Genomic DNA, 23,756 nt, shown 5'->3' with positions numbered 1-23,756 from the left:
GAATTTATTTTATTTAAACAATTAGCTTGGAGCTCCCACTCTGGGTTATTAAATATTTAACTGGAGAGACCTCTTTTCTCATAAGCAGTTTTTCACTTTTATTTTTCACTATATATAAAAACCTTTAATCAACTAATAAGACTTAAGCAAATATCAAAGTTGCTAGCCATACATTTCATTAATAATGTCAGCAAAGGGCGGCCAGGTAGCACAGTGAGTAAGAGCACCGGCTCCAGTGTTGAGAAGACCTGGAAATCGAATCCTGGGCTCAGACACTTAGCACCCACCCAGAAACACCTGGCCGTGTAACTTTGAGCAAGTTACTTAGCCCCTATTGCTTTAAAAAAAAAATAATGTCAGCAAAACAACATAAAACATATTTACAATGTTTTATCTGTGAGAAAGGTCACAGAGTTACCTCTAATTACCATATTTTAACTTAATTCTGAGACATAGTCTCATCATTCAGTGTCTAGATAGCACCCCAAGTTTCTCAAGCATACTTTTCTTATTTATTCATAATAAAGGGTGAAACTTAGTCCTCTCTCTGTTTTTTAAACTTAGTTCTCTCTTGCCAGGCAGTATCTCTAAGGGTCTCTCTAGAACAAAATATCTGTGGACCCCTAAATGACCCAATGGATAGATTTCAGGAGGGTCAATGAATTTTTTATTTTTTTACTTTGAAACATTTATTGGAATTGTTTTTCAGTATAGTTGGATTTCTTTGAAATCCTATATATTTTATCTTATGCATCCAAGCACATTATTCTGAAGGGGTCCATATGTGTCACCAGATTGCAAAAGGGATCTACAACACAAAAAAAGTTGAGAACTGCTCTGAAACAATAGTTAAAATTTCTGGTCTCCCTTAAATTCCTCAAAGAAGGACAGTTAAACTGTGACTGGTCAAGATCTAAGTTCTCTTAAGGAAATAATAATTTCTAGTTTCTGTAGGAGATAAAATGAAGCTGGTGTCACATAAAACTGGGTCACTTCATCAACCTGGCCTTCAGTTCCTCATCTGTGAAATGCAGCTTACATCACCACCCACCTTAAAGGGTCTAAGAAGTAAATATAATGTGATCTAATAACAATATAACTAAGTAATATGTCTAAAAGTATGCTTAAAAGATAATATATCTAAAGTAGAAATACCTGAGAGAAGTCATGTATGTAGGGAAGCTAGGTGGCATAATGGATAGAGTACTGAACTTGGAGCCAGGAAGACCTGAGTTCAAATTCAGCCTCAGACACTTATCAGGTGGGTGACACTGTCAAGCTACTTAACTGCCCTCAGCCTCAATTTTCTCATCTGTAAAATGGTGGCTTACCTTCCAGGGTTATAAGGAAGATAAAATGAAATAACATTTTTAAAGTGCTTTGCAAACCTTGAAGCTGCTGCTGCCCTTATACAACAAGCACCTCTCTTTTTAGGGGCAGAAAACATGTTAACCTGGAACTTTATATATTTAGGTTTGTTTATCTATCCATTCATTTATTCATCTCTCTGTTATCTGTCTGTTACTATCTAGCTGTCCATGTATTTATTTATCTGTCTGTATGCCTGCCTGTCCATTTATCTACTTGTGTGCAGATGGATAGGTTACCAAATGCTGTAGCCTTGTCTTTGTAACTGTTGGTACGCCATTGACAACAACTCTGCACTTGGTCTGTGGAGTCACGGTCACTTCTCCATCAATATTGGTGAATGTGGCATGTTTATCAGAAATTCTGCAAAGACAGAAGATTTATGAGTCACTAATAAGATATCACGAAAAACGAAAAAAAGGAGTGTCTTTTCCATTACTCAGAGAAAAAAAAAGCCTGTATGTTAGGGGAAGGTCAAATGAAGATGGAATCACAATAATAAAAACTAGTGTTTATCTACTGATTTAAAGTTTGCAAAAACACTTTACAAATATTATTTCATTTTATCCTCACAACTGTGGGAAGTAGGTACTATTATTATCCTCATTTTACTGATGAGGAAACTGAGGCAGATAGAGAGAAGTAAGTTACTTGCCCAGGGTCACATAGCTAAAAATTGTCTGAGACTAAATTTGAACTCAGATCTTCCGGACTCCAGGTCCAACCCTCCATCTGTGGTGCCACCTACTTGCCTACAATGTTATTTATTCTGTGATTCCTGAGGGTAAAGACTAACACTTGCACACAAAGAATGGCATGTATTACAAAGTGGGAAGGATCCAGTATAAACAGAAACTGGTTATAGGAATAGAGATTTTTCAGTTTTGAGAAAAGGGAGAGAAACAGGAATCAGACCCATGATTTCAGTGGTCCAGGGAACTTCCAAATGAGGATATTCCTTCTACTGATGTAGGTTTGTACCTTCTTTGCTACTTAGCCTCTCAGACAACTGAGAGGTTCAATGACTTGCCCAGGGCAGATATTCCTGGCTTTAAGGCTAGTTCTCTCTGGGCCACACTACTTCTCCTTGTTTTGATATTTCTATTCTAGATAAAATTTAGTCCATTTCAGCGTCAGTATTCAAAGTCTAATTTAACTGGGTGGGAACTATAAATAATAATTGTATTGGCTTAACCATTGAGAATCTAAGTTACTTCCACAATGAGATCTCTAAGGACTTTGATGGAGGATATATGTGTTTGTGTGTGTGTATGTGTATGTATATGTACATGAAATTCTACAATACAGAGGATGGTGATGAGCTTTTTCCATCTTCGCTAAAGACAGATAAACTATATCAGGGTAGATTTCTGTTAGAGAAAAGGAAGAACTTCCTGGTAGTTTGGGTTGGTAACTATTGGAATGGGTTATTAGGAAAGGGTATACAATCTCCTTCTTTGCAACTGTTCAGAAATTGGGTGGGACCTTGCTTAAGGACAGACAAATTAACAAAATAGCTTCTCAGAGCCCCTGTCTAAGCCGAGGAATTAATAACTGATTCTGAATAAAGGCACAGATTCATAGGATCTTACCCCAATCCTTGAAGGATAATTTTATTTGAAGTTGCTTGACCAACATCAGATGAACCTGAAAAATATGAAAACATGCCATTTTAAAAATAAGAGGGAACAAAGCAGAACCAAAATAACAATATGTACAATTAGGACAAGTCTGTGAAAGGAAACGCTTTGAAATGGCAACAATACTCAAATAACAGTGATAGTATTGAAAAAGGACAATAAGAAGCTTGATTTGTTGTCATAAAACAAACACCTATCCTTTATTTTGACCACAACAGAACTGCTAAGGCATAACTTTTTATAGTGTTGTTTTGGGGATGTAAATTATGGGGGAGACCACAGGGATTATGCACATTGTAGAATGTGTTGAAACAAAGTTTACCAATAATAAAAGAAAGAAAAAAGAAAAAGGAAACCCAAGTGGCTTAGGGTATAATTTTTATTTCTACCTACTTTTTTTGTTTTTTACATTTTTTAAGGTTTGTTGTTGTTGATGTTGTTATTGTTTTTAGACTAGGTCTATTCATCTCACTCAGGCAAGGAGCATAGAAGCCCCTTGCAGCCAGGTCCCAATACTGATCGATATGGGAGCTTTAACCTGGGCCCCTCCATGGGCAACCTGGTTGCCATCCTATTGGTGCCAAAGAGTGAGGACACCTGATCAAGTATAGTACACCATGGCTTATGACTGTTGAACTCAAGTGATCCAAGTCTCAACCTCCCCAGCATTTGGGACTCCTCAACATGTGCTCTTATGCCTGGCTATTTTTTATCTTTTAAAAAGTTTTATTGATTTTTTTTTATCACAGTCATCTGGAGTTTATCTTGGAATAAAGTGTGAGTTGTTGTTCTATACCTAGTTTCTGCCAGATTGCTTTCTAGTTTTTCTAGCATTTATTGTTGAAAAATAAGTTCATATCCTAGTTGCTAGAATCATTGGGTTTATCAAAAACTATTATACTTGTTTGCTTCTGTTGGATACTCAGCTTTTTCAACTGATTGACTTTAGTCAGTCAACAAACATTTAGTTACTACAAACTATGTTTCAGGCACCTAGTATATGTAGCTTTCTCAAGTTTACCTGAGGACAGGAGAGAGATGGGATGACAGCTTGTGATCATGGTAAGATCAAGTGACTATTTTTTAAGCATGTTGAGATATTGGCACATACATAGAAGGCAGCAGAGAAGGAGTCAAGAGATAGAGAATGACTGAAGAGAGGGTGGGCATTCTTCTGGAAAAGCTGGGAGGTGATGTGATATTCTCATACCCCCAGGTCACACTTATTCTTTCTCTTTCTCAGAAAATAGTCAATCCCTTCACTGAGGAAATCAAGGCTATCTGTCCTTAGCTTTTTCATCTTTCTGACAGCACACCCCAAAACTCTTTTAAATCACGACTCGTCTTCCCTACTTTGCTCCATATTGACAAAAAATCATCAAGGCCAAGGTCAAAATTTCTACTTCTGTCCTTGTTCTTATTTTCCTCCCATTTTTCTGGAAGCTTGCCCTCTCAATCATTCCCTCCAATCTCTCCATTTCTACTGGCTTCTTCCCTATTGTCTACAAACATGCCTAAATCTTCTATTCTTAAAAATCCTTCACTTAATTCAGCCACTGACCCAAGCTATTATCCTTTTTCTCCTTCATATCATTGCCAAGTTCCAAGAATGAGCTGCTCACTTACTTCCAATATTTCTCTATCACCCATTAGGTCTTAACAACTAACAATTAAGCTTTAGAACATACCACTTGACTGACTGTTCTCTTCAAGATTACCAAAGATCTCAAATTAAATGGCTTTTTATCCCCCTTCATGATCCTCTTTTTATCTCTTTACTCTTGAATACCCATTCTCCCTGGATATTCTCTTCCCTTGACTCCATTTTCCCTTTTACTGGTAAAACAACTCCCTTTCAGTTTCCTTTGCTGATTTATCACCATCTGCCTTGTCCCTAAGCACAAGTGTTGGTCAAAATCCTATCCTGGGTCTTCTTCCATTCTCTTTCTAGACTTTCTCCTTTGCTGATCTCATTACTTATTAGCATCTTTTGTCAGATACCTCCCACATGTATATTCAATTCCACTCTCTGTCCTGAACTTTGGTGTTACCCAGAATCACATAATTCTATAAGTTTATATTTTATCCTAGAGGCAGTAGGAAACACCTAAGGTTTTTTAAGTAGGTGAGATCTATGTCATGGAAAGATTATTTTGGCAGCAGTGTAAAATGCATATAGGCATAATCCTGATACTTAAGACCTTCCACAAGTTGGTTCCAGAACACTTGTCCATTATTTCTCATTGTTCCTTTTCATATAATCTATGTTTCAGGCAAAATGGATCCTCCTCAAAATTGATATTCCATCTCCACACCTCACATACTAAACATGATGGGGAAGGTTGTGGTGAAGAGGAAGATATAAGTCAAGTACTAAACTCACTGATAAAGAATGAAATAAGGAAAACCAGGAGAGCAATTCATACCATAACACTGTAAATAAAACAAGCAGCTTTGAGAGGTGCTACATCTATGGTCAATACATTTATGATTCTAGAGGACCAAGGATGAAACATGCTATCCATGACAGAGAGGTCATGGTTATAAGGTATAGAATGAGACATATGTGTACATATATACATATATTCATGTGTGTGAATACATATGTATACACACATGTGTATGTATGCATGTTTGATATAGCCATTGAGGAAATTTATCTCACTTGACTTTTTTTTTGTTCCAAGAAAAAATTTTTCAATAGGATGGGGAGAGGAAGAGACAGTTCTGTTAATTAAAAAAGTAGAAAGGAGGAGATATGCTACAGAAGGGGAATGTTGCATGCACTTGGAGATTAGACCACTGTCTTCCTAGTTGTTGTTTTTTTAAGCAATAGGGGTTAAGTAACTTGCCCAAGGTTACAGGCCAGTTTTTTTGTGTGTGGGTGTTAAATATCTGAGGCCAGAACCAGTCCCGGGTCCTTCCGACTCCAGGGCCGGCGTTCTTACTCACTGAGCCACCTAGCCGCCCCTAGTATTGCTAGTTTTACTTAATTGTCTTACTTTGCTGCAAGAGATTACTGATGAAGTGGGGGTAATCTGCAAATGAATGTAATATTAAATCAAAGCACATTGGGGCAGCTAGGTGGTGCAGTGAATAGAGCACCGGCCCTGGAGTCAGGAGGACCTGAGTTCAAATGCGGCCTCAGACACTTGATACACTTACTAGCCATGTAACTTTGGGCAAGTTACTTAACCCCAATTGTCCTCCAAAAAGCAAAGAAAAAAAATAAAAACAAAACAAAAAACAAGGCACATCAATAAAACTTTTAAAAAGAAAGAAAGGAAGAATGACCTCAAGTTCTGCAGATGCCAACAACAACGATTTGGATAAGGTAATGTAGAAAGATGAAGTAAAATTTAGCTAACAATTAGATGAAACAATGTAGTTATTATTAATAACTGCAGGAATGAAGAACATTGGGTACCACCAGAAAAATATAAAGTAAGTTAAATACCAGCTTGAATGAAATGCTTGAGAACTCCTGTGAGTTGTGGGTCCTCATTGACATTAAAGAGGTAAGGGAAAGCCTTTGTCATCTGCTGTTCCTAGAATGGAAACCAGAGTTAGTGGTACCATCAAGAACACATCTGAATCAGGCTTCCTTTTCCATTTACTTTCCTTGAAAATGACATTACTTATTTACCTTAGAGAATATAGGACAATTCTATAATTTAACCAAATCCAGAAGACAAAGGGGGAAAAAGTTAAAAAAAAAATAGTGGTTCCTCTGGATAAGGAAACTTAGCATCATGCTAAGTAATTATTTTTCTTCCTTAGACCATGATAAAAATTTACACCCCATCAAAATGAAGCTTTCATCACTGAGAACCATCTGGTTAGGGTTAGTTCCAACACATTATCTGTTCCAGACAATCAGGAGTGGACATTATTTGATCACCTGAGGCCACAGGCTGGCATACTGAAATTCATCAAATCGGACAGTAGTAAGTGATAATCTAGACTTATTCATATAACCTTTTTATGACAAGATAAGGAACTTTTATTGTCTCGAGGATGAAACACAAACTCCTCAGCCTGGTATGTAAGGCTCTCCATAATCTACCTTTCTAGCCTCTTCTCACATCACTCCAAATCTCTTTTCTCCTTGAGCCTCCTACAACACTATAATAGCACGCACCCTTGCACACCCAGGATGGCCTGCTGGCACAGTTCTTTGATCTACTTTGCTAAAGGAAATACAACTTTTAAATAAGCCAACAATCTTACTTTAATTACATTCACTAGTTTAGGGGAAAGGTCAGCACCCTAAATGTAGAGAAAATACAAGCAGAGAAATTAGCACAAAGATTCAACAGACAGGGCTCCTACTGTCTGAACAAAGTAATACAACCACCTACATGTACCACCAGATCAGGAGAGCACAAACCTCTGAGTAGTCATGGGGCTCTTAACAAACAGCTACTCAGAGTCCTGTCCAGGAAATCAAAAGGTCCTTTTCATAAGCAAACCCCCAAAGCAAAGTGCCAGCCTCTCAGAATATATAACAAAGACTCGATCCCTCATTGGCTTAGAGCCAGAAGGCACAAAACCTAAGCAACTCAGAACAACTGTGAATTATCAGGGTTCAAAGGCAATTAATCCTTCAGACGTTTACAATTTAACCCAAGCCTAGGAAACAACAAAAATCCCACCTTACAAACACACTCTTCAATCTCTGTATCACCTTGAAAATAAAATCTTTTTGCCAGGAGCTCTCCCTTCTCCCTTATTTTATATCTTGGTACTTCTCGACATTGTCTCTGATTCTGTCCTTCATTACAGTCTCTGATCCTTCCCCTTCTACCTTTGATCAAATCTTCTCCCATCTCCTCTTTCTTCATGCAGACTGTTTCCATAATGATGCTCTTTTTATCTAAACTTCACCCTTTCCCTCTCTACTCCTTCCTTTATAGGTGCTTTCAGACATGCCCAGGGGGAGGAACAGGAAAACCTTTTGGGAAGGAGGACTGAAGACAAGTTTACCATGGGCTTACCCTGGCTTGCTGTTTACCTAGGATTTTCCTCCCTTTTCTCCAGTTGTTCCCTTATCCTGGATTTTGCTCATGTCTAGGACCAAATAGGGATTGGAAAATAGGCTGGCTCTTTGTCCCTCATTCATTTCAAAGGTATTAAATGACCGTCAGGCTTCATGTAACCTCAGAAGCACCTATCTTCCTTTCTCCTTCCAAATGTCTCCGAGTTGGCATTTTCTATAGCCTTGACAATTTGTCTTTCAAGCTGAATGGGTTATAGAAATTAGAGGGTTTTTTTAAAAGCTTTATTAGTTATCTATTGCCTTTTTCTTTTTTTTTTTTTTGAGAGGCAATCAGGGTTAAGAGACTTGCCCAGGGTCACACAGCTTAGAGATTAGTCAAACCTACTACCTTGACAGAGGTGGAAACTAGGTCCAGGAAAGGGGAACTGATTTGGGATCATGGATTCAGAGAAGGACGGGAGATTAGAAGTTATCTAATCCAAGCCATGTGGAAATTTGCCTCCATATTTCCATGTCTAGAGCAAGTCTAGAGCAGTTAAGTCACCTGCCCGGAGTTGTACAATAGCAGAAGCAGTATTCTGATTCAGGTCCTCTGGATCTAACTCTTAACAACTGCACTAGTCTTCCCACCTCTTACAACCAAAAGGTCACCCAATAACTTTGTGGCGAATCTAGTCTAAGGACCTCGGTCTGCTGATTCCCAACTTCAATATTCTTTCTAAGTCTTGTGCAGTCATTTATAGTCATGTCTGACTCTTCCTGACCCCATTGGGGTTTTCTTGGTGAAGATATTAGAGTGGTTTGCCATTTCCTTCTCCAGCTCATTTTACAGATAAGGAAACTGAGGTAAACAAGGTTAAGTGACTTGTACAGGGTCACACAGTTAATAAATATCTGAGACCAGATTTGAATTCAGGTCCTCCTCACTCCAGGCCTGGCACTCCAGCCACTGTGCTACCCAGCTGCCTCATTCTTTCCACTACCCTGTTTATTCAGTGTATACTGAGCAAACACTTTAGGCTTTACTTTCTCCATCCATCAATTAACATGGTTTCTTAGGTACATTTCATGCTCATTTCTACCCCATGAGAAAAACTTTAATTAGCCACTAAAAAAGCAAGCATCCATACTATGTTCCAGTATGGAAGTGAGAAAATCTCAATATAACACAAGACTCTTTAGCTTCATGAAAGGTAATGGGAGGTAAAACCAATTAATTTCCAAGCCCTTAGGAGTCAGAAGAAAGTTCACCTGCATAACTGCACTATATTGTTCTTCCCATTCCTTTTGAGTCTCTTCCAACTGGCGTTCCCATGTGATCTGTATAGTCTGAAGGCGCAGTTGGTTTTTTGCCAGTAAATACTCCAGTTCCTCTGGAAGGAAGGTGATGTTTTAAAGATCAGATATATTGTATCAAAGACTATGGACAAAATATTCCCTCAATAGCTTGACCCAATCTTCAAGGCATATTGAGTATTGTAAACCTATGTGTAATGTGTGTGTATATATATAAATATATATATATATAATGTAATGTATATATATACACATACACATATACATATACATATATATGAGAAAATAATGCATACAAGGATTCTATTCCAGAAAGATATTAGGAGAATTCATTTGTAAATGAACGATAGCACTTAACTGCCTATTTAAAAAATTATCCCTCCAATATATTTGCTTATGTAGCATATTCACCTGCTCAGGCTGGGATTGATCAGACTTTTAAAAAGAGAACTTTTAATGTGACATGTCTCTATTCAACATCCAATTCACTTTTTAAGCATTTTGTGTTATGGAGAAAGAGTTCAGTGTAATTTATTTTATTATTATTTTATTATTTAGCCCTGTTTATGAAATTATTTCCAATTGTTTGCTTTAAAGAAATTTGTCCTTTAAGAAAGAATCCTTTGCCAGGTGATTATTCTTTCAAGCTTCATGATCTGAACTCACCCTGAGGGAGGCTAGGCAAAATAAATACAAACAGGTTGCCTGTTGGTCTAAAATGTTGGCATTTCTGAAGAAGATAAGACAGGTGGGCTGATATTTATTAAGGAGGATAGTTCAGGAATATAGAGCTGAAAAGGATAGGCCCCAGAGTTAATATGTTCACCAGAATGATCTGTGAAGATTCCCACTGTGTAATAATACCAGATGAGGACAGGACAGATCTAAGGCTCTTACTGAGACATATTCTGGTATCTAGTTCAGTAACTTGGGACATATTGTGAAAACACAGTCCCCCCACCTTCTCAACTGAAATTGTTGGATACAGGCAGAGGAGAGGCAGACATCTCTCCACCATAAGCCAGTCATTCACTTGTTACTCTTCCTAAAGTCATGCCCAGCACACATCCAGTACTCCACATGTAGCAGACAGGCAAGTGGCCTAGTAAAGGTTTGTGAGCTCAATTTTAATCCTTGCCATTGGTTCCTATGTCTACTTTAGAGTCACTGCTTTGCTTTCCTCCCCCTTCCCACAATGGACATTGTGTCTGCTCCCTTGGGCAAAGCTCTCAGACCCAACTTTGGTTATGCCTCTGCTTAAATGATCCCAAACAGGGCTTGGTAGGCAGTGACCCTCCCTCTGACACCATCCTCCCAACACTTAACACCTCTATTTCCCTTAGTCTATGTGACAGAGCTACCTGTGGTTTTAGTTGATAATACCTACTTGTTTTATCTGCTACTCTTTTCCCTGAATTTCCCAGTCCTGCAAACCTGGACAACAGTCTATTGTTTTCTGCCTTCAGTTCTTTTATCAGCTTCTCAGTAGGGCTTGTATTTATCACAGCTTTGTTCTTGATCTTTTTAGTTCTTTCTCAAGCCGAGGCCAAAAAAAAAAATCCAAAAAAACTACATTCACACACTCCATCCTTTTATAAAAGCATTCAATAATGATTGCAAGCAGTAGCTAGAAATAGACCCATTGTCTATTCAAAACCCAACTGAGTTAGACCCCTTTTCTCTCCCATATGACCCCAGTATTCTATAATTTCAACTTCTAAATTCTGAGTTTAAAATAAATTCCATTCTCTACCAATCAATGAGCCAGGGGGTTCTAATGGTAAATGAGTGGGCTGTTGCCTAGGCCTGCTCAACTGGATTAAACAGCGATACTTTCAAGGATGTGTCAAGTTGTTTTGTTAAAATAACAATTCTAGACACCATCACAGAATACATTGTGGTAAGCAAAAGTTTCTGAAATATTCTAAGATGTGGTTTATAGGTGACAGGAAGGGCTAGAAACAAATATTTTCATGACTTCCATAATATAATTGGGTTAGATCAAAGATGCTAGGAGGCCAGCATTTCCACAGAGTAGATTATTAACAAGTTCTTGTTTTAACAGTTTATCACACTTGTAGTCAAAATGGCAGCCAGTTCTATCCAACCCTTTCACAGAACAGCTGATGTCTCTTACTCTCGCTCCTGCAGTATTCAAAAACAATTCCTCTCCTTTTCAGTGTTATCGATTCCCTAGTATTCTAGAAGAAAAGTCCTGACATGCTATCAGTGAAAGACAACCAACTCCTGAATTCATTGTTCCTCATCAGATATTTTTAGCATTGGTGTAACCAAACACCCCCATTGAATTTAGTCTATGTTTCTCCTCCCAAATGGAGGCTCTCAGGCTACAGTGAAAGAATGAATGATCTTAGGTTTCCCTCTATCCTAGTTTGTTTTTTCTCAGTACTACTTCTCCCTTTTACCCTAACAATTCTACCTTTTCCCCTTAAAGAAAAAAGTTAACTCAGGAGCTGTGATACTGAATGAACCTGTCTGACTTAAAAATCTGTAACCACTAACAGTAATAAATATTCACAAAATTACCTTTCAGCATATCTTAAAGTTGACAAAGTTTCTTCGTAACAGATATCAGCAGGGCTTATAGCAGCAATCTGTAAATATATTCACCAAACTTTTAATTCCATCTGTTGACTTTATAGAGTCCTTGTGCCAGGTGCTATCAAAAGGGATCTAATAAGAACTGAATATAAAATTTTAGAGATAAAGGTAACAAGGTCTTGTAGAAGGAGGACAAGATTTAGACTTAAGAGACATGGGTTCAAATTTCAGCTCAGCCACTTACTACAGCTAGTTCTGGATTAATGGGAATAAGAAATACTTAGAAATTGTCATATTATTCAAATTCATGCTGCCTATTTCCATTAGGATGGAATCAGTTACCACATTCTACATAATTATGACTTCCATCACAGAATTGGTCATTCAACAGGCAGCAAGGTGACTCAGTGGCTAGAATGCTGGACCTAGAGTCAGGAAGATCTGAATTCAAATTCAGCCTCAGACACTTCCTAACTTTGTGAATTATTTAATTTCTACCTGCCTCAGCTTCCTCAGTCATAATATGGGAATAATAATAATGCAGGGTTGTTGTGAAGATAAAATGAGATAATATTTGTAAATCATTTTTCAAAACTTGATGTTATTATACATCTGCCAGCTATTAATAGTAATAGTATCGAGTCAGTCAGTCAACAAGCATTTATTAATCACTTACTGTGTGCCAGGCACTGTACTAAGCAATGGGGCTAGAATGAAAGGCAAAAACAACCCTGCTCTCAAGGAGATCATGGTCTAAAGGGGAGAAAACACGAAAATAACTAGGTACAAAAAAGATATATACAAGACAAATTGGAGATAATCAATAGTGGGAAGGCACTAACATTAAAGAGAAATTGACTTCTTGTGGAAGGTGGAATTTTAGCTGGAACTTGATGGAAGCCAGGAAGCAGAGAAGAGGGAAGAAAGGATTCCAGGTACGAATGACAGCCAGTAAAAATGCCTGGAGTTGAGAGATGAAGGAGAGCATGAAGGCCAGCACCACTGGATCATAGAGTACAGCTAGGGGTGGAGAGGGGTTGGTGGAGTTGTAGTGGTATAAGGTATAAGCCGACTGAAAAGACAGGAGGGGACCAGGACTCAAAGAGCTTTGAATGCCAAACAGAAGATTTTCTATTTGGTTCTAGAAGTAATGGGGAGCTACTAAAGTTTATTGAACAGGGGATGGTTGAGTGATATGGTCAGACCTGAGCTTTAGGAGGACCAATCTGACAACTGAGTAGAAGATGGACTGGAGTGGGGAGAGACTTAAGGTAGGGTGAGAAACAAGCAGGCTGTTGCAACAGTCCAGGTATGTGTGGGTGAGGGCTTGTAGCAGGGTGGTAGCTGTGTGAGAGGAGAAGAGAAGGTGGAGTATCCAGGAGATGTTATGAAGATAGCATGGACAGGATTTGGCAGCACATTAGATATGAAGCATGGGAGGGAGTGAGGAGTCAAATCACAGATGTCAGAGGTGGAAGGGAACTCAAAGTCTAAGGTGTTTGTGGTCAAAATCCCCTCTACAACTCATGTTCTTGATCAAGATCCCCTCTTCACATTCCCAATAAATGGTCACCTAGTCTCTGCTTCAAGATCTGTAGTGAGGGAGAATTGAATGCATCCTAAAACAACCCATTCCACTTTGGAATAGCACATTGTGAGAAAATCTTTCTTTACATAAGCCTAAACCTGCTCCTCTTATAACTCCACCCGTCATTCCAGGGTTCTGTCTTCTGGGGATGAACAGATAAAGGCTAATGCCTCTTCTGCATGACTGCCCTTTAGAACCTCAAAGAACACTTATCATAAGTCCTCAAATTCAATTCCTCCAACAAAATGCAACCCATTACCTTCCCTCCTCCTGCAATCCTGCTAGATCTTCTCTGACCTCCATCTTCTCTAAACTTCCCTGTTTTTGTTGTGGGCATGACCATTCTTCTGGTCATTCAGGTTTACAACCTCTAAGCCATCCTCAACTCCTCACTTTAAAAGATGATTTAACTCGACGGGCATCTGTCACTCTGAAATCTCTTACATATGTCCCCTTCTCTTCACTCACGTGGCCACAGTCCTAGTTCAGCTCTTCATTACCTCTCACCTGGATTATCTCAAGAGTAACAGTCCTACTTGTTTTACCTACCTCAAATCTCTTATTATAGAATAATCCATCCTGAGCAGAGCTGCCAAAGCAATATATGACATCACTCTCCTCCTCAATAAATTCTCCATTACATTTAGGATTAAATAAAAACTCCTTTGTTTGCATTTAAATCCCTCACTGCCTGGCCCCAGCCTACCTTTCCAGTATATTATATATGACGCCCCTTTATACTCTCTGTGATTTAGCCAAACTGGCCTTCTTGCCCTTCTTCATATATGATTCTCCCTCTCTTGTCTCTGTTCTTTCACAAACTCTTTTTTTTTTAAAGCAATTGGGGTTAAGTAACTTGCTCAAGGTTACATGTCCAGTTATTTCTGGGTGTGGTGCTAAGTGTGTGAGCCCAGATTTGATCCCCAGGTCATCCCGACACTGGAGCGGGTGCTCTTACTCGCTGTGCTACCTGGCCGCCCCTTTTCACATACTCTTTCCCCCACATCTGGAGCACTCTCTTTCCCTCTTTATCTCTGCCTCTGAGAAACTGTACTTTCTTTAAAAATTCAGTTTAGGAGTAGTCGCCTTTCATGAGGACTTTCCTCATCCTATCAAATGCAACTATGTCTCCCCAGTTCAAATTATCTTGTATTTACTTAGCACATATTTATATGTGGACATGGTTCACCTGATATAATGTAAGCTCCTTTCAGCAGGAACCATTTGGTTGTTATCTTTGTAACCTCAGAACTCAGAACAATCTCTGGAATATAGGAGGCAGTTACATTTTATTGACTGACTGATTGAGGGGGAAAATAAGATAAGGCTGGTTATGTAGTAAGTTGTAAGTAAAACCAGTGACTGTCCATGTGCTCCTTTGGTATCCATGCAATGTGAAGTGAATTCTAAGAGGAAGGTCCCCAGCACATTGGGTTCTGTTTCCTGTAGAGCATTTGCAGGAAGATAGGACAAGAGTATCATAGGATGGGCAACCATGGATGGGCTGAGATACACAACACTGGTATTAAGTACTCACATTGACAAGAGCACATATGCATTAAAGAAATGGCTTGAGATTCTTACCAAACTCAAATATCAATTTACACTTAAAAATATTTTAAAAAATCAATACTTAGGAAGGTCAGAAATTTCAGCAGTGTACATACTATCTGCCCTCCCTTATATTGTAGATTATAAAGTCATTCAGGTATCATAAGTTACCTTTGCCAAAGAAAAACTCACTAGCTGGTGGCCAATGTCTTGGCACGGCCTTTGGATGACAGACATAGTCTGTCTCTGGGCTTGTACTTAAAGTTCTTCCAGTTTGCTAAGACCTGCCATAGCTTATACACCATTGGTATAGTCTTCTAGATCTAATCCCTCTACTCTATGGGCCTGGGTAGTGGGAGTCAAAGAAGCTACCACTTAAAATTGCACAGGTCTCAGTAAAAATTAAGGAGAAAAAAGATTATCAGACCAAAATGCAAAGACAATAGTAATAGAACACAGAGATCAAAAGACATTGAACAACAAAGAATACCTTAGACTAGGAAATTTCTCTTCTAAAAAAAGAGACCCACATTTAAACTAAATTCCTCTTATGTCAGAAGAGTCTTATACTCCCCATTGCTAAAATATATTTTGTCTTATGCATTCAAGGTAATTGCATTTAAAAAGCTTCAATTGAATGGTCAGTGTATTATTTTAGAACACACATAACAACATTGATTTCAAATAATTTTAAAATTGTCTAAGAAATAAGAGAACCTTAAAATGAATAAAAAATTCACTCTTAGAGTGGAAATCATTCAAGTCAGATGAATGATAAGTAATCAATCTGCTTTTATAAAAAAAGTCTTGGGGTATTTTTTGGGGGAAAGAGCAAATAATTAGTCTCAGTGACCTATCTTTCTCTTCTTGGCAATGTCAATAGATGAGCACCACCTGCATTTGGTAGGGGATCCAACTAAGAAACTCATGCCTCAACTCTCTTCTCTTTTTAAACCTCTGGTAACAAACTGTGTGAGTTCAGGGGCAACATCTTTTTATATAATAGAGTGTAAACTTCTTGAGAGATATTGTTGTTTCAGTTTTGTTTTTTCATCCCTAGCACCTGTAACAATAGCTTACACAAAATAAGATCATAATAATTTGGGGATTGAAATAAAATATTCAAATATACTGGTTTAGGAGCATCTCATGGGCATTTAACAAATGGATAACAGTGCCAAGGTATACATTAGGACAGCCCATTTTTAGCAGTTTTTAGTCTGTGCATCCTATCTCATGTTAATGGTACATTTTAGACATCCAGATAATGGATAACAGGAAATGACCCTTCAAATGAGACAGAGTGAAATTGTTTGTTCTGTAACTAAAGGGTCTTTGCTACTAGAATTGATAGCCTGTTGTTTTCATTGCACATATAATCAAGTGACAAAGGGTAGTACAATACAAAACAATTCAACAAAATATATTATTTTACCATAATAGTCTTACTGTTCCCACCCAGGGCTGACTGGAGGAGTCTTGTCAGAACAGAGTTTCTGTAGGGGATGTGCAGAACTCTTTTGCCCATGGCAACATCTGCGAGAGCACTACAATAAAAAGAATATACAACAGGAAAAAAACAAAATAAATCTCTTTACGACATGATAAGGGAAAATATAAATGCCATCTGCCCTGGGGAGAAAAATCCAAGAAAAGTGGGCAGGATGCATTCATTGTCATCAGATTCTTTTGACTAGTTGACTGGTTTTGCTGAATTTTTTCCTTCTTCTTTGAAAAAAAAAATCTTTTTTGTTTGTTTGTTTGTTGTTGCTAAATCAGGATGTCTCTTTGCAACCTGGGAACTTGTATTGAATCAAAGATGGGAGACCAGTGTGAATGTAGTATTCCTGGATTGCCAGTCACTGAATGGATGAGCCAATCAGTATCAAATCCTCCAGCACAATCTAAGAGCCAATGAAAATGACTGCTGAAGGGCCTGATGCTGACTGACAGCTGAACCAGCCAATGATGCTGGTGAAAATGGGGAGAGGTGAAGACCACTTCCCTACATTTTTATATTCCCCATAATTTCTAAAGTCCCATTAAATTAAAATTCCCATGATAGCCCTTCTATAAACCGACAGTTGTCTGTTTCAGATACGTATATAAATTGTCATCATGTGTAGAATGACACTGATTAATAAACTGTACATTATTAAAAATGAAAATTGAAAAACAAAAGCCTCACATCATCTTTTAATAATACTATTAATGGCCATCCTCCAACACCTAAAATTGGCCCAAATGTTCTATACTCCTTTCCATATGATCCAGCTACACTGGTCTTCTTGCTGTTTACACAACATTCCAGTCTCTTGACTCTTAGTCATTATACTGGATTCCTACCCCAATCCCCATGCTTGGAATGCTCTCCTTCCTCACCTCTGCCTCTTCAGGATTCCTCCAAGACTCAGCTCAAGTTTAACCTTCTATAGGAGGCATTTCTCTGTTCCCATCCTTCCCATCTCACTTTCCTGAGATTACCTTCCATCTACTCTGTATATATCTTGTATGTACTTAGTTGTTTCCATTAGAATGTGAGCTCCTTGAAAGGGGGAACAGTGTTTTTGCATTTCTTTGTATTCCCAACACTTAGTAGTGTGCCTAGTGCAAAATAAAGGTTTAATGAATGCCCAGTTCTCAGACATGCACCACAAATCTAAAGTCTGAAAAACCAGCTTTTAAATTGTTTTCCTAAAAGAGCAGACTTCATTTGTATATTTTTAAATAATTTTGTTGGGTGACTAGGTGGCACAGTGAACAGAGTACCAGCCCTGGAGTCAGGAGGACCTGAGTTCAAATCCAGCCTCAGACGCTTAACACTTACTAGCCGTGTGGCCTCGGGCAAGTCACTTAATCCCAATTGCCCTCCAAAAAGCAAAATAACAATAATAATAACAAAATAAATTTGTCATATTTTTTATAATACGTACTCTTTTTTTTTTTTTTGCTTTTTGGAGGGCAAGTCACTTAACCCGAAGTCACATAGCTAGTAAGTGTGTCAAATGTCTGAGGCCTCATTTGAACTCAGGTCCTCCTGACTCCAGGGCTGGTGTTCTATTCACTGCACCACCTAGCCTCCCTCTACAATACCTAATTCTAATGTTCAAAATAAATGGATTTAAAAAGTCTTAAAGAAAAAGCCACTTTGAATAACATCTAAAATTTGTTATAAATGTTGGAAAGATGCTTTCTTCATGATTTTGTTACCTGATTACATTGCCCAGTGTGGTTAAACTCAAGTTAACACGTGACCCTTCTCTCAATCTGTCTCCTTCAGATCCAGAGGATTTTTGCCTTTCACTACCCGCTAAATCCACCAAATTAATAATAGATTGCTTGGTGAGATCTCCATCAAGAAAAACCTATTTAAGAAAATGAAGCATCCATTACTTGAAAATTGTAGAAAACCATGCATTGGCCATCAATCCCTCCACAAAAGCAGATCTTTAAAAATACTGTTTCCAAACGCATCTCGGATCTGAAAGAAGAAAGGGAAATTATCACAGTGTGTAGAAATACCTTGATTAACATAGTAGAGATGATTTAAAATGAAAACTGAAGAACAAAGCAAAATTATAAATGCTTTCTACTCTGGAACTGACATTCTACAACATTTAATGGGGGAAAAAACCCACTGGGTTTTGATACTGGAGGCTCTGATTAACCTCTCTAGGTTTCACATTAGCCTTTAAACCCATATACTAGGCATGGCCTCCCTCACAGGAGTTCTTAACCTGTGGGACTGCACACTGGTTTGTTTTGTTTTGTTTTTAAACTGTCAATATAATTGCTTTCTTTTGTAATTATGTGTATTTTATTTTATGCACTTAAAAACATCATTCTGATTGAGAGTCCATTGACTTTTTTAAATTGCCAACAAATAAAGTTAGGGGTTTCTGATTTAAACTCATTGTATATAGGTTAAAGAGTGGCAAGGACAAGAGATTTTCACAGAGATTTAAAACATTTTTTGTCCCAGGTGACTTCAGCTTAGTCATGAGAAGAGGACAATTCAGTTCAATTTCTACAAAGTCACACAAGCTTCAGACCTCCTTTCCATACAATGAACACAGGCATCATTCCATTCAAACTGTCCCCATTCTCTTCCTCCAGTCTGTCACTAGCCTCCTACCACTGTGAGCACATTATATAATTGGCATACCCTGTCTCTACCACTTTATCTCTTAGTAATAGGTATGATGCTTCTTTATTAGCTTTTCCTTCTGCTCTGACCAATTCAAACTGGTTCCAGATAATCTAATGTTGCTGTACTCCCTACAAAAGAAAGGGATGGGTAGGGAATAGAAGAACAATTCTCAAAGCCACTGAGTTCATTTTCAGACTCTGTATCCCAGGACCAGAGCTGGCTCTTGCCCTGGTCTACCTTTTAACTATTTAGTCTCTTGGCTACTATAATAAAGGAGCAGCTCATGTTTGAATATCACTTTAAGGTTTACTAAGTTCTTTACAACCAACTACCCTGAGAGGTACATAGTGAAGCATTATTATCCTGTTTTATAGATGGTGAAACTGAAGTAAATTTAGGCTAAGTAAGTTACCCAGTGTCTGAGCTGGGAATTGAACCCACATCTACTAAGGGAGGTCTTAGCACTCTCCATATGACCACATTGTTTAATATTCCTATTTCTTCATCTGAATGTGAAAATACTAACTCTCATAATTAGAATAATTGGAAATAATTAGAAAACTATAAAAACAGGGTTACTGGGAGTATTTTATTAATTTTGAAGTATTGTAGAAAGGGGAGCTATGATTTTCCCAAGTCATTTTCCAGGAATACATTAGACTCTGTTGGTTTCTTTAGCAAATTTTTTGGCAAATAGGATTACACAAATAGAGAACTCTTGCTAAATGTCCAGGTTGTTATAAATCTTTGTTACTGTCTCCCATACTTTTCTCCAAAATAACATGTAGCTTTTTTTGTTCATTACTTCTTTTTGGAGCAGTATTCCTAATCTGGGATCCAAGGATGATCTATAGATTTCAGTGAGGTTGGTGAATGTGGATGGGGAAAAAAATTGTACCTCTATCTTCACTAACCTTGAAGTGAAATTTAACATTTCCTTCAATTATCTAAAAATATTATTCTGAGAAGGGGTCCATTGGTTCTCTCAGACTTCCAAAGGGGTCTATGACACAACAAAGGTTATGAATTCCTATTTTAGAGAGAAGTACTAACACCCAAGGTCCCAAATATCAACCTGGAAAAGAGATGTTCATATAAGGTAAATTGAAATGACAAGTAGAACAGTACATCACCCCAAGATAACTGATTCAGTGTGAACTGATTCACACCCATGCCCTCTGTATATGCAGACTCCTTCTAACTGCCCTAATAGTGATAAAGTGGGTCTAAGATATTGGGGCAGTTTTCCTTTATGACTTTTTGAAATAGGATGTCTAGGGTCTTTCTTTAAACATGGCTTTTAGGTAGTCCAATAACTCTTAAATTGTCTTTTCTAGATTTCTTTTCCAGATCAGTTTTTTTTTCAATGAGATGGTTCACATTTTCTATTTTTTCCCCATTCTTTTGACTTTGTTTTATTGTTTCTTGATGTCTCATGGAGTCATTAGTTTCCACTTGCCCAATTCTACTTTTTAAGGAATTATTTTCTCCAGTGAATTTTTGTACTTCCTTCTCCATTTGGCCGATTCCGCTCTTTAAGGAGTTCTTTTCTTCGGTGTTTTTTTTGGTGCCTCTTTTATCATTAGGCCAATTCTGTTTTTCAAGGTGTTTTTCTTCAGAATGTTTTTGTGCCTCTTTTACCAAGTTGTTAATTCTCTTTTCATAATTTTCTCTTATTACTCTAATTTCTTTTCCCAAGTTTTCCTCTACCACTCATCACTTTCTTTAACAATTCCAGGAAAATCCTTGTTAGCCTTAGGTTCAATTAGCATTCTTCCTTGAGGCCTTGCATATAGCTGTTTTCACACTGCTATCTTCTTTAAAGTCTGTGACTCAGTTTTCTCTGCCCTCATAATAGGTTTTTATGGTAAATTTTTGTTTGTTTGTTTTATCATTTTTTCCAATCTTTTTTTTTTTTTTTACTTTGAACATTATGTTGAAGTTTAAATCTACTCATTTGGGGTTGGGGAGGCACTGTCCCAAGCTTCAGGCTTCTTCATGTTGCTATTTTCAGAACTAGTTCTTGGGGTCTGCAAGTTTTCAGTGCTTCCAACAGGATTTGATCAGGGGAGAGGTGTAGTCACTGCTCTCCTGGTCTGTCTCTGGTCTTCACCCAAGAATGGTCCTTGGTCCCCTGCAGCCACAACCCTAGCATTCTTGGCCCAAAAACTGTGAATAAGTCACCTGCTTTGCTGCAGCCACAAGTGGTAGTGTTTCTTTCTGTTTTGGAACAGCAACTAGGGTTCTTTCTCCCTTGTGACTGATCACAAGTGCTCCTCTGTGCCTTGGAACTGTTATCTAGAACTACTTATAGGAAATAGAATTGCCAATCAGTGCCAGCCGCACCCAGTGCCAGCAAAGGGTCTCCTGCAGTCTCTTTCTGACCAGTTGTCCAATTCCCTTACCATCTTTGGACTGAGAATGAATGAAGCTGCTGCTAATAGTGCCAAAGCCACTGTCTCCAAAGCCTACTGCTTATGCTGCTGTTGAGCTCTGCACTGGGCCCCTAACCTGGTGTCACAGACCTCTCTTGCTAACCTGCTAAGCTGTCTTAGGCTAGAAAAAATTGTCTTAGGCTGACCTTTTATTGACTCTGCTGCTCCAAAATTTGATTTGGGGAGTTATTTTAAAGCTGTTTGGAGGGAAATATTGAGTTCAGCTGGGTTGCCACCTGTATTCTGCCATCTTAGTTCTCTCCCTTCCTTTATTTTAACCAGTAGCAAATTACAAAAGTATTTGGTGGCATGTATCATCAATGACAATCACTTTTTCATTCAATTCATTTTATGGATTATATTTTGTTTTTGGTTTATCTTGATTTGTTATGTGAGAAACATAATTTAACAGCAAACATTCTCTTTAAGAGTTGCTTTTGCAGGGCAGGTAGGTGGCACAGTGAATAGAACACTGAGCCTGGAGTCAGGAGGACCTGAGTTCAAATCTGGCCTCAGAAACTTAACACATAAACTGCTGTGTGACCTTGGGCAAGTCACTTAACCCCAATTTTCCTAAATTCCCCCTTTCAAAAAGAAAAAAAAAAGAGTTGCTTTTGCAAAAAAACATATCACTCTGAAGCCACTACAATGGGCTCCTTTGATCTTAGTAAGGCCTGTCCTTGGACAACAAAGAATCTGCTATCAGTCCCATATACTGAGTTTTTCCTATGTAGGTAGGAGGTCCTAGGACTTGATATTCTCCTGGAATAAATTTTCAAGAATCCAGGGTTACCACAAGTAAGCATCAGAGTAGGACTTTAGTAGAGGCACAAATGCTTAACACTAAAAACAGCCTTAACATAGTATTATAGTATTTCTTTGATGATTTAAAAGGTTTTTAAAGATTTTTCAGGGTGATTATATAGTTATCACTAGAAGTATAGAGGTATCAGTAGAGTGCCTTAAATTGTTAAAGGCTGGTTTATTTCAGCATTCTTATTCAGAGTGATTCTTACTATTTTGTACTATGCTACCAGTATGGCTTAGAACCTCTTTCCAGAACACAATGTGTATATGGGGAAACACAATCTCCAGTTCCAGGTACTAGATATGTCTAGTGCTAGATATATCTGTGACCCTACCCCTTACTAAAGCACCATGATGGGGCTCACTTAGTCTCATGCAGGGGTGAGGAAACTGCAGCCTCAAGGCCACATGTGGCCCTCTAGGTCCTCAGGTTACAGCCCTTTGACTGAATCCAAGCTCTACAGAACAAATCCCCTTAATAAAAAGATTTGCTATACACACTCAATTTGGTATCTTACACTACAGGAAAGTAGGGCGGAAGGAGAAAAGAGGGGGGTATGATAGAAAGAAGGAAAGATTGGGGGAAGGGGTAGTCAGAAGCAAACACTTTTGAAAAGGGACAGGGTCAAAGGAGAAAATAGAATAAATGGGGGGGTGGGATAGGATGGAGGGAAATATAGCTAGTCTTTCACAACATGACTATGGAAATGTTTTGCATAACTACACATGTATAACCTATATTGAATTGCTTGTCTTCCCAGTGGGGGTAGATGAGGAGGGAAGAAGGGAGAGAATCTGGAAATCAAAGTTTTAAAAATAAATGTTAAATTTGAAAAATGAAAAAAAATAACAATAATACAACTAATATATGCAAAAAAGATTTAACTATCAGATTTATAATAGGTTTTGTTTTTCTCATGGGGGGAGGGGGAATACCATCATATCACACAGATATTTGGCTGATTAAAATAAAATAGAGAAAGAGAGAAGAAAAAAAAACCCCAAATGTTAAAAAATTGTTGTTACATGCAACCAGGAAATAAGATATACAGGCAATGGGGTATAGAAATCCATCTTGTCCTACAAGAAAGTAAGGGGAAAGGGGGGAAAGGGGGATGGTAATGGGATATAAGAGAGGGCAGACTGGGGGAAAGGGTAATCAGCATGCTTGCCATCTTGAGATGGGTGGCAGGGGAGAGATGGAGAGAAAATTTTAAACTCAAAATCTTGTGGAAATGAATGTTGAAAACTAAAAATAAATAAGCAAATTCTGAAAAAAATAAAATAAAAGGATTTGCTCTGCAAAACTTGGGACTCAGTCAAAAGTCCATATCCAAGGACCTAGAAGGCCACATGTGGC

The 23,756-nt window shown here is 38.1% G+C and overlaps 1 protein-coding gene across 1 annotated transcript in view; it reads right to left on the bottom strand.

Annotated features, from left to right (window-relative positions):
- The window catches only part of LOC138146985 (kinesin-like protein KIF28), a 47,160-nt gene that overhangs the window by 13,458 nt on the left and 9,946 nt on the right, over positions 1–23,756 (bottom strand). The window contains exons 5-12 of the mRNA XM_069069130.1: positions 18,215–18,369; positions 16,440–16,551; positions 11,851–11,918; positions 10,691–10,833; positions 9,259–9,380; positions 6,466–6,556; positions 2,961–3,015; positions 1,608–1,731 (exon numbers count right to left, since the gene is read on the bottom strand). Of these exons, the coding sequence (XP_068925231.1) occupies positions 1,608–1,731; positions 2,961–3,015; positions 6,466–6,556; positions 9,259–9,380; positions 10,691–10,833; positions 11,851–11,918; positions 16,440–16,551; positions 18,215–18,369 (870 nt within the window). The remainder of the gene's footprint in view (positions 1–1,607; positions 1,732–2,960; positions 3,016–6,465; positions 6,557–9,258; positions 9,381–10,690; positions 10,834–11,850; positions 11,919–16,439; positions 16,552–18,214; positions 18,370–23,756) is intronic.

Source organism: Petaurus breviceps, unplaced genomic scaffold (genome assembly GCF_028583685.1).
Source record: "Petaurus breviceps papuanus isolate PSGF00001 unplaced genomic scaffold, PetGlider_PUasm1.0 90778, whole genome shotgun sequence".
In the NCBI taxonomy this organism is placed as follows: Eukaryota; Metazoa; Chordata; class Mammalia; order Diprotodontia; family Petauridae; genus Petaurus; species Petaurus breviceps.
The sequence above is the reverse complement of the archived record's forward strand: the minus strand, read 5'-3'. Positions and strand labels throughout refer to the sequence as shown.